This window comes from Olea europaea, chromosome 3 (genome assembly GCF_002742605.1).
Source record: "Olea europaea var. sylvestris chromosome 3, O_europaea_v1, whole genome shotgun sequence".
In the NCBI taxonomy this organism is placed as follows: Eukaryota; Viridiplantae; Streptophyta; class Magnoliopsida; order Lamiales; family Oleaceae; genus Olea; species Olea europaea.
This window is the reverse complement of record NC_036239.1, coordinates 7,197,660-7,207,058: the sequence shown is the minus strand read 5'-3', so window position 1 is coordinate 7,207,058 and position 9,399 is coordinate 7,197,660. Positions and strand designations below refer to the sequence as shown.

The 9,399-nt window shown below is 35.7% G+C and overlaps 1 protein-coding gene and 1 pseudogene across 1 annotated transcript; both read right to left on the bottom strand.

The window, feature by feature from the left end:
- Nucleotides 1-1,925: 1,925 nt before the first annotated feature.
- LOC111391397 lies at nucleotides 1,926-3,357 on the bottom strand (annotated as a pseudogene).
- A 3,201-nt stretch (nucleotides 3,358-6,558) lies between these two features.
- On the bottom strand, nucleotides 6,559-9,399 carry LOC111377831 (protein FAR1-RELATED SEQUENCE 5-like). Its single transcript, XM_023000960.1, has 4 exons — nucleotides 9,340-9,399; nucleotides 9,156-9,291; nucleotides 8,174-9,051; nucleotides 6,559-6,659 (listed from the first exon to the last, which is right to left on the bottom strand). The coding sequence occupies exons 1-4, from the start codon at nucleotides 9,397-9,399 to the stop codon at nucleotides 6,618-6,620; spliced, it is 1,116 nt and encodes a 371-aa protein (XP_022856728.1). The 3' UTR covers nucleotides 6,559-6,617.

The following is a 9,399-nucleotide window of genomic DNA, read 5'->3' as shown; positions in this document are numbered from 1 at the left end:
ACCTATCATAATTTTTTTTCAACCAAACAAGAAATGAATTATCTCATGTGAAATTAAAATTTGAAAATTCAATTTAACAGATTGGTCTAGTATCACTGTGTAGCCTTACAAGCTTTTCAATTTATCCTTTATCTTCAAAACTATATTACAAAGTTTATATGCTGTTATTATTATTGTTTTACTTTAATCTCATGATAAAAACCTTTAGATGCTTGTTAAAGATACTTTGAATTTAATAATTCTTTGTCCGTGTTCATACTTACTAGTTTTGAGTTAACTTAGTATGAATTAATATAAAATTAAAAGCTCATTTGTATTTGATTGTCATTTTCATTATTTTGTTATATAATATCCGCAATCAACATTTTTTTATTTTGTACATAAATCACTCAAATACACATACAATTTTGTTTTAAATAGTTTTAGTGAGAAAATTATCAAAGAAACCATTGCATTATAATTCAGTATACCAAACTTCACTTCTAACTTGTATTGCGTGATAACTTTTGACATTTCGTTATTTTCCTCTTCAAATTTTGGGTTTTGGTTGTCTATATTAGATTTTTCATGATTATATTTAAACTCCATATAGGAAGGTTCAAGTAAGAATACGATGACTTCAATAGGGCCCCGTATTTAAAGTTGGCATAAGGCCCCCCAAAATATGAGGACCGACTCTGAACTTAAGCACAAAGTTGGTAAAATGATACTATCTATGTCAAGAAAGAGAAGACTCACCGGATGATAGAACCCACACTCGGGATTCAAGCAATTACCATCACGCTATCAATACTCAAATTAAATGTATTAGTACTAGGTGTACGTAAAGTAGACTAAGCCCTACAATGTTAAAGTTCTTACTTTATGTATTCTCAAAATCTGAGGGATGCCATGTTTTCCTTTTGTAAGGATCCATGTAATAGAACCTTTAAGAGGGTGCAAATAGAAGCCGTACCTATAGATAAAAAAGGGCATCATATAAATTATGAACTACAGAACATACAAAAAGGAAAATACTAGAAGAAATACCAGGTATAATAAAGATCACAACATAGCTTAACTAAACTCTATACAACAAACCTTCTAGTTGAATCCAATAGCAATGCTCTTATATTATCAGTGTGTTATCTAAGCTTCATAGTCTTAGAACCAGTTACTGGGTACCGCACACCCACAACCTATAAGATATCAAAAATTTGTAGCACAAGGCAATCCAGAGATCATTATATCGTAAGTGTGTTGAAACCATTACATTTGAATATTTGAAAAAACAGGACACTCCTTAGTAATCCCTCACAATGAAGCAATACATGAAACATGAATAATAAGATACTCCAAAGATCACCAGTAGTCTAGTATTATATTTGGCTGAAAGAGGCTACACCTGATTGCAACCATCAGGCCCGTACACAAACTTTTCTTCCTTGAACCCCACGTGGATCTGGAAGCAGAAATTAGGTTTTACTTGCTTCAATGGCTTAAAATGACCTCTCTAATCTATCTAGATGGAAATATAAGGGCAAAGCCTGAACAACGACTGGTTCGATCCATCCTATTGATTGGGCTCATAAGAATTAATGTATCTTCCAAATAGATATAATGATCTACAATAATCCATAAACATCCATTTCCTTTTCAATTTATCATCTTTTCTTTGTTAAACCTTTTGTCCACACACAAAATGAAGTATTTTACCTTGATTTACAGTAATAACTTCCTCATTGCTTAGACAGTTAAACCTCGATAAAGTAATGTTCGATAAAGTAATAACCTCGATTATATAATAATTTCTTTCGATCCCGACTTGGGCCAATGGACTAATGTAATAACATCGCTAAATGCATTAAGTAATAAAAAAAATTGAATCCTTAAGGGCCCAATAAAAATATAAAGTAATAATTACTGGATTTCATTGAGAAAAAAAAAATATATATATAGACCAAAATCTTTCAATCAATCAACAATACCCGTACAATAATCATTCCTTTTGAAAATATGCATCTATAGTTGATTGTTTTTTCTTCCCACCTAAACCAAAATGAACCCCATCCTTAACTTTTTGTAGAGCATACATAACTTCCGGAATATTTTGCTCGTGTTGTAGCAAGTAGTTGCTTAAGGTGACTATTGCTTGAAATGCCTTTTTTGACGACACATTTGGGACAATGCTACTATCATTTGGTTCATGATCATTCTCATCATCATTACTGTTCATTACCGATTGAATAATTTCTTCGTTTGTAGGTGATTCCATAACTACATCATTCTTGCTAGGATAGTTCAAAAGATGTTCAACATCCATCACATTTCTATAGTGTAAATTAGAGATGACATCATTTAATCCTTGGATACCTTCATCTAATTCACCAACTTCTGGTTCGGGAGCATTGTTTTCTTCTAACCGAATCTTGCAATGCCGAAAACAATTTGCAATTGTTGTTGTCTTCACATCAAAATTCCAAGCCATGATAGCAAAATTAATGGTATTCAAAATATTAATTTTTTTAGGATTTGGTGCTTCAACCTCAAGGCCTTGTAAGATGCTAGAATAAAAATGACGACGATAATGAGCTTTGAATGCTCGAATAACCCAGCATCACATGATTGAATCTTAGACGTTGTGTTAGGAGGTAAGAAAAATAATTCTACATTTCTCAAGCCTTCAACTACCTTTGGATGAGCTGGGCAATTGTCTACTATTAAGAGAACTTTCCTGCCATTCATTCACTTATCAAACCAATCAACAAAATTTTGAAAAAGCAAGCCAGTCATCCAAGCTTTCTTGTTGGATCGATACTTGCAATTAAGATTGTTCATGTTCACATTTTTAAAGCATCTAGAATTTGCATACTTACCAATAACCCAAAGTGATACTTTGTCAGATCCATCACCATTGCAACAAACAACAACAGTAATTCTCTCTTTATCTTTTTTGCGTCCTTCGAGCTGCTTGGTAGCAAGTGAATGATCAGCTTCCAATGGGTAAAATAATCCAGTTTCATCCATATTGTAAATATCCTTCAACTGAAACTAGTCTAGTTTTGATCGTATTCCAGGTAAAGCATTTTCAATGTTCTCTATGATAACTGAACCACTTTCACCAAAATGTCGGTAAAATTTGATTCCATATCTTGCCTTGAAACGTTCTAACCATCCACTAGAAAAGCTGAATCCTGGATTAGTTTCACCATACATTTTTTGCAAAAGCTCTTTTACTTTTTCTTAGATAATTTTTCCAGACATGTTCACTTTATCTTGCCTTTGAAGAAACCACTCATACAAAACTTTCTCTAAATCATGGTATTTTGCCGATTTGTGCCTTTTAACATCTCTATTTTTCATCTCATTTGACAAATATTTCGATGCCCTTTTGGTTCGATATTGTTGATTGACTAATAGTCAAATCAAACTTTTGTTGCACTCATGCTTGCATATCTTTTTGGCGAATAGTTAGATTCTCTTTCTTATACTCACATATTGCACTCCTCATTTTATCGGTTAAAGTTGATTTTTTTACTCCTTTCAAATGATGAGAAGACATTGGAGGAGAAACAAAATATTGTATGTGCTTGGAATATGTCTTCTAAACATCTAGTTTTTATAGGTAAAGACTAAATCTTTTCATTTGCTATGTACGTGAACTTAGTTTTTAGAGACATTAAATTTCACTAGAACTTTTGAACTTCCCTAGATTCAAATAATACTTTGATTAATGTCTTTTGATTTTTCTTACCACATACAATGTACATATTTTATATTGAAAAGCTATCTCTAAAATAATAAATATTTATTTATCGATAAATGAATAATTTATTCATTTATCGATAAATAAATAACCTAGCTAAATGAATATTTTTTTCCGATCCCGAGGGTATTACTTTATCGAGGTTTAACTGTAATTTCAAATGTTCCTAAGTCATGTTTCTTACATCACAACCAATCAAAAGAGAAGCCTGCACATTCAACAAAACACCAATTAATTCATGGAGGATTAAGAAGGAGAATGTTATTTTATGTTAATCACTAGAATACCTCATTGTTGGACAATGGTTTCGATAGAAGATTCATGCTTTTAAGCCGGTGGATGTCAAGTTATTAAAAGGAAGACACTAACAAAGTATAGTATTATATTTGGTTGAAATCTATGTTTTATCATAACCAAAAGTACAATTGAGAGGTATGCATTAGTGACAAAAATGAATATTGATCTTTGTTTAAGAGGACCATCAGAAGACATTAACCTCCAAAGGAAATATAGAGATTCACAAAAGATTTAATCGAAGAAGAAAGTGTACCTCATCCACAAGCGACTCGAATGTAGCAGAGTAGGCAGCAGCATCTTCAGCCAATGCTCCTAGTGAAGAGATAATTACACTCGTCTGGTCCAGTGACTTCAATAGAGACAAGCAATTTATATGTGTACGGGGCTGCAAATAGAGGAATTGGCAACTGCCTAACAGAAGAGACGGCAAAAACTAGTACACAATCTGGAGTAACATATACTTGTAGGGACAACTGCAAAGAATCATAATTGGTTGAAAGATAGAAGCACTCAAACCTCTCTAGTTTTGGGCAATTGCTGTGTGAACTATGGGTAGGGAAAGGCGAAATGTTGAAGGGAGTGTAGTTGAAAATTTAATTTAGGGTTTGGAATGGATTAGGCCTCAATTTGGGCTATTCATCTGGGAATTAAGCGAAAGTGATAGAAAATGGACGACAGAATGCATAGGATCAAAAATGCAAAAAAGAAAAAGAAAAACAGTGGACCCGGCCCCCTATCGTGACCGTCGATCAGAGAGGCTGGCATTGTAGCGTGTTCCTTCATTTGGACACCAACAATTATATATCTCAAAATTGTGTTCCATATATATATATATATAATGTTGGTGGTACATCAGCCACTACCTAATGGTAAGGTGGCAAGAATTTGAATAAAAATCTCGTGAATTTTGAAACAAGGAGCTGGAGGAAAGGATTTCAAATTTTTAAAACAAGTTGGGTCAAAACTAGACCCGGCCCAATTATGTAATGGTAGACGGGAACCCTCATTTCAATTTCCCCCAAATCTGGACCCTCCCCTCAAATAGATTTTCCCCAAATCTCTCCAACAACGGAAATCCTTGGAGGCAAAAACCAAGTTCGATGTCCAGATTCCATCGCCGGCAAAAATCTAAAACTTCTTTCATTTTCACTTTGAAGCCGAGTTCGAAGACCAGAAAGGTGCTGAGTTGAAAAAGTCAGCACGTAGAGCACCACCATTTGAATTCCTAACCTGCAAATGTGGGTTGTTCTGATGTGGAGTTGAATTCCTGACCTACGAATGTGGGTTGTCTGGACTTCGAAAAAGTTAGCACCTTCTGATATTCTGGACTCGGCACCTTTAGGCAGAGCACCGCACTCAACCGTGAACAATACCACCTGATTTTTACAGGACCAAATTATCGTTTTGCGTCTCGACAACTGCTACTTCTTGGTAATATGCTTGACTTATCTTATGCTTCAAACAAAAAAGTAGCTAGTGGATTTGTTCAGGAGTTATTGCACGACCCCGTTATCATGAAATGGATGCTAGTGGAATTGAAGTTGTCATAGGAGATGGTATTAATTTAGGTGGAGAGAGAGATCGGGCTGCCATAGATTTGGCAAAAGTCACCTACAGCTGCCGGAGAATTTGAAAAACTTGTGCTGGGGTAGTTGAGAAGCTTGCTCGGCCTTGCAGAGAGAAAACAACAAACTGCAAGTGGTGGCTACACTGTCTTGCTGTGACTGCCCTTTTTCTGGAGAACATAAATTCTCTTGGTCCTGGTATTTTGTCGTTAGTTTCCCTCCCTATCACTTGTGAGGTGTAGTATGTATTCTTTTAGGTGTAGTGTGTTGTGTATAAGTAGTTGGAGTTCAGTTGGGTGACTGTAAAATTGAGGAAAGAAAGTTTTTGTGGCGAATTAGTGGTCCTAATTAGTGTTCTTCACTTTTGTATGTGGGAAGACACTGTAATCTGATTCACCAATATTAATGAGACTTTAGTATTTGTCCTTTAGTTGTTGGTGTTAATTTTGGTGTTTATTGTGCTGTTGAGTTTGGTGTTCATTTGGGTGGCTGTGAATGTGAACTTATTATTGTAGGAAGAATTAGTTTCTAGTTTTCAATAAACATCAACCCAGGTAAATTGGTGATCTGAATATGCTGGTAGTGGTGAACTGAATTGGCAATACAACTGAAATAAACACCTAAACAAACTAAAATGCTGCTGGTGCTGTTGGTGAACTAAAATGCTGCTAGTGTACTAAAAATGCTGCTGGTATACTAAAATTTATATGCTTCTGGTGAGCTGAAAATGCTGCAATTGTACTAGAATAATAACCAAACATCAATACAATGAAAGTTGATTTATAGACATGCCTCAGACGTTAAGAAGACAGAGTAACTACAAAAGATAGTGGTCATTTTTGTTCAGCTACATAATCATAATCAAAATCAAAAGATGCGGTCATTCTAGATTAATTACAAAACCAAGTGCACAGGTTACAAATAGTGGTCATTTTTGTTCAGCTACATAATCATAATCAAAATCAAAAGATGCGGTCATTCTAGATTAATTACAAAACCAAGTGCACAGGTTACAAAAAAATGCCAAGTGCACAGGTTACAAAAAATGCCAACTGCACAGATTACAAAAAAAAAAATGTCAACTTTACTTCTTGATGGATTATTGCAAACTTCTTATTACTTCCATGTTATCTTGTGTCTCAAACACTTGTGAAGATGCTATGGTCATCACTTGAGCCTCTTGCACTGGTAAGTTGCTTGACACATTGTCATTGGACAAACTACATTTGTTCAAACATGTCGAGTTTTGAGTCACCTGCACGTGTTGTAATATAATTACATTAAAATTGTGACATATGAATAATAGAATTAGTGGTTAATTAATTATGACCTTCACAACATACCTTATTACGACCCCTTGATTTTTTTGTTATCATCTCCAACGAACTTTTCATACGCAGTTTCTTTGAAGCGCCTTTACGTTTTGCACACTTTGGATTGAAAATGTTGAAACTTTCTACATTCCCTCCTCCAAATCCATGTGCAGCCAAGTGATTACGTTTCGATTTTAACAATTCATTCGTCTGCAATTCAACCCACTCCATTAACTGCTTCGAACGGTCTTCATCAACTGCAACCAAGTCAGCCATCTTAGTTAGAGCAGCACACAACTGCTCATATCTCAATTGCTTAGGAGTACACACCAAACCATCATACGTTGTTGCCACCCGCATGTAAGGTCTACTCACGTCTCTCCTCCATCTTCGTAAAATGTACTTTTTCGAAAGTACTGACACCTCATTCCAACTTAAAATTGAGATCACGTGTTTGCAAACGATGCCTCGAAACTCAAACAAATGACAGTTACACACAATCTCGCAGTTGTCTTTACAAAAAGAAACTGTAAATATTTTTGTCTTCCTCCCTTCCTCAAGGATGATATCTTCACGAACCTCGTACTTCGCTATCCCGCATAACTCCTCCGCGGATAGTACTTCACAGTAAATCTTTCCGGTGAATTCTTTTTGAAACTCCTTGAATTTCGAGATTGTATAAACTTCTTGAAATTGCTTTTCCATCTCGTACTTAGTAGCACAGGGAACCATTTGTGAGAATGATCTAAATCAGCTTGAAATTCCTTTTCAACTTTACTTCTCAGAGCCCGTTCGTATTGCTCCACAAATAGCTTTAAAGATGTCTTCGAGTGCACATAGCCATCGAAGAATGCGCTCATACTCTCACTTCGTTGGGTGGTTGACATACCCGCTCAGAATGTAGTTCTCAAATAGCATGGTACCCAACGACTTCGGTTCTCATAAAGTCCGTTCAACCAATCATTATCTTGCAAATGAAAACGTGCAAGCATATTCGACCAACCTTCTTCAAACTCCTCACAAACTAATGTATCGTACATTAAACCGTGAATGACATACAGTATTTCACCCTTTTTGCGATGACCGCCGAACTTTTCTGGCAACTTCTCTAGAGAATGCCATAAACGCCATCTATGCTTAGTATTAGGGAACACAATTGCAATTGCATTTTGCATAGCTCGATCTTGATTTGTAATTATACCACCAGGAACTTGACCCCGCATGCACTCAAGCCATGTCTTAAATAACCAAACAAATGTATTTGTATCTTCATTCGAAACTAATCCACAACCAAATAAAGTTGATTGCCCGTGATGATTCACCCCTACGAAAGGAACGAATGACATATCATACTTATTAGTCAGATAAGTGGTGTCAAAAGTAACTACATCACCGAATTCTTTATATGCTTGCCTGTATCCATTATCCACCCAAAACACATTCCTTAACCGAGACTCCTCATCCAAGTCTATACTGAAATAAAAACTAGGACTGTATGCTTGCATTTTCGAGAAGTAACTCTGTAATGCAGCAGCATCTCCTTCACCAAGTCTTAAACGCCGCACTTTATCAATGAAATTCCTACAGTCTTTCTCAACACAAGTCATGTTCTCGAATCCACCCGCCTCTACTACAGTTGAGTTATAGCTTTTATGCAATGGGATCCCTGCTATGTCATTGACCTCAAGCCATCTTTTAACGTGTGCACTAAGTTCCCGATTGCATCGATATAACCTAGATTTAGATGGGCTTGTCTTATGGTTATGCTCTAACTGCACAACGTTTATTCGCCATATTCCACGAGCATTAGAACACGCTGTCAACCTAGCTCTGCACCCTATTTCAATCGTTGGCGGAGGATTCAAAGAAGTACTTCTATTAGTCTTCCGTCGACCTTCTCGACTACAAGTAAAGCTCACGTATCGAACAACCATGTCATCACCCTTCTTAGAGTTTCTTTTTCTAATAGGGAACCCTATTTCATAAGCATACTTCTTGTAGAATTCAAATAACTCCTTCTCACTGTCAAATTTCATACCAACCTTTGGAACCAAAATCTCATTTTCTATTCCCAACCTATCATCAGCCAAACAATCATCACTAACGATCTCGGATGAGTAAACCTCCATTCCTGCATTTGAGCAATTAAATATCTCAGATTCAAATATTTAATTAACTAAAATTTCATACAAATTGAAAAATATTGCATTCCAAATAACTAGTATACTAAGTTACCACTTTTCACATTGCAGTCTACCATGTTGTCGGACGGATGCTCAATTTGTTGGTTACTTTCGGTCTGCTTATATATAGCAGAGGATGGAGATGAAGAAAACGTATAAAAAGGAAGGAGAACTATTTCACAAGCTTGCTGAAAAATATCAAAACTTTCACAAAAAAGAAAGCAATGTTATTTTACCATTGCTGCAGTACTCACCGTGGAGTTCCTCGCCTTCGACTCCCTCACCATCGACTTCAT

What these genes read in the sequence shown, in the direction of transcription:
- LOC111377831 (XM_023000960.1), bottom strand. Translation starts at nt 9,399, where the DNA reads ATGAAGTCGATGGTGAGGGAGTCGAAGGCGAGGAACTCCACGGTGAGT. An exon ending in CGGTGAGTACTGCAGCAATG is followed by an intron (nt 9,292 to 9,339) that starts GTAAAATAACAT and finishes GATATTTTTCAG; the next exon opens with CAAGCTTGTGAAATAGTTCT. An exon ending in AGACTGCAATGTGAAAAGTG is followed by an intron (nt 9,052 to 9,155) that starts GTAACTTAGTAT and finishes GCTCAAATGCAG; the next exon opens with GAATGGAGGTTTACTCATCC.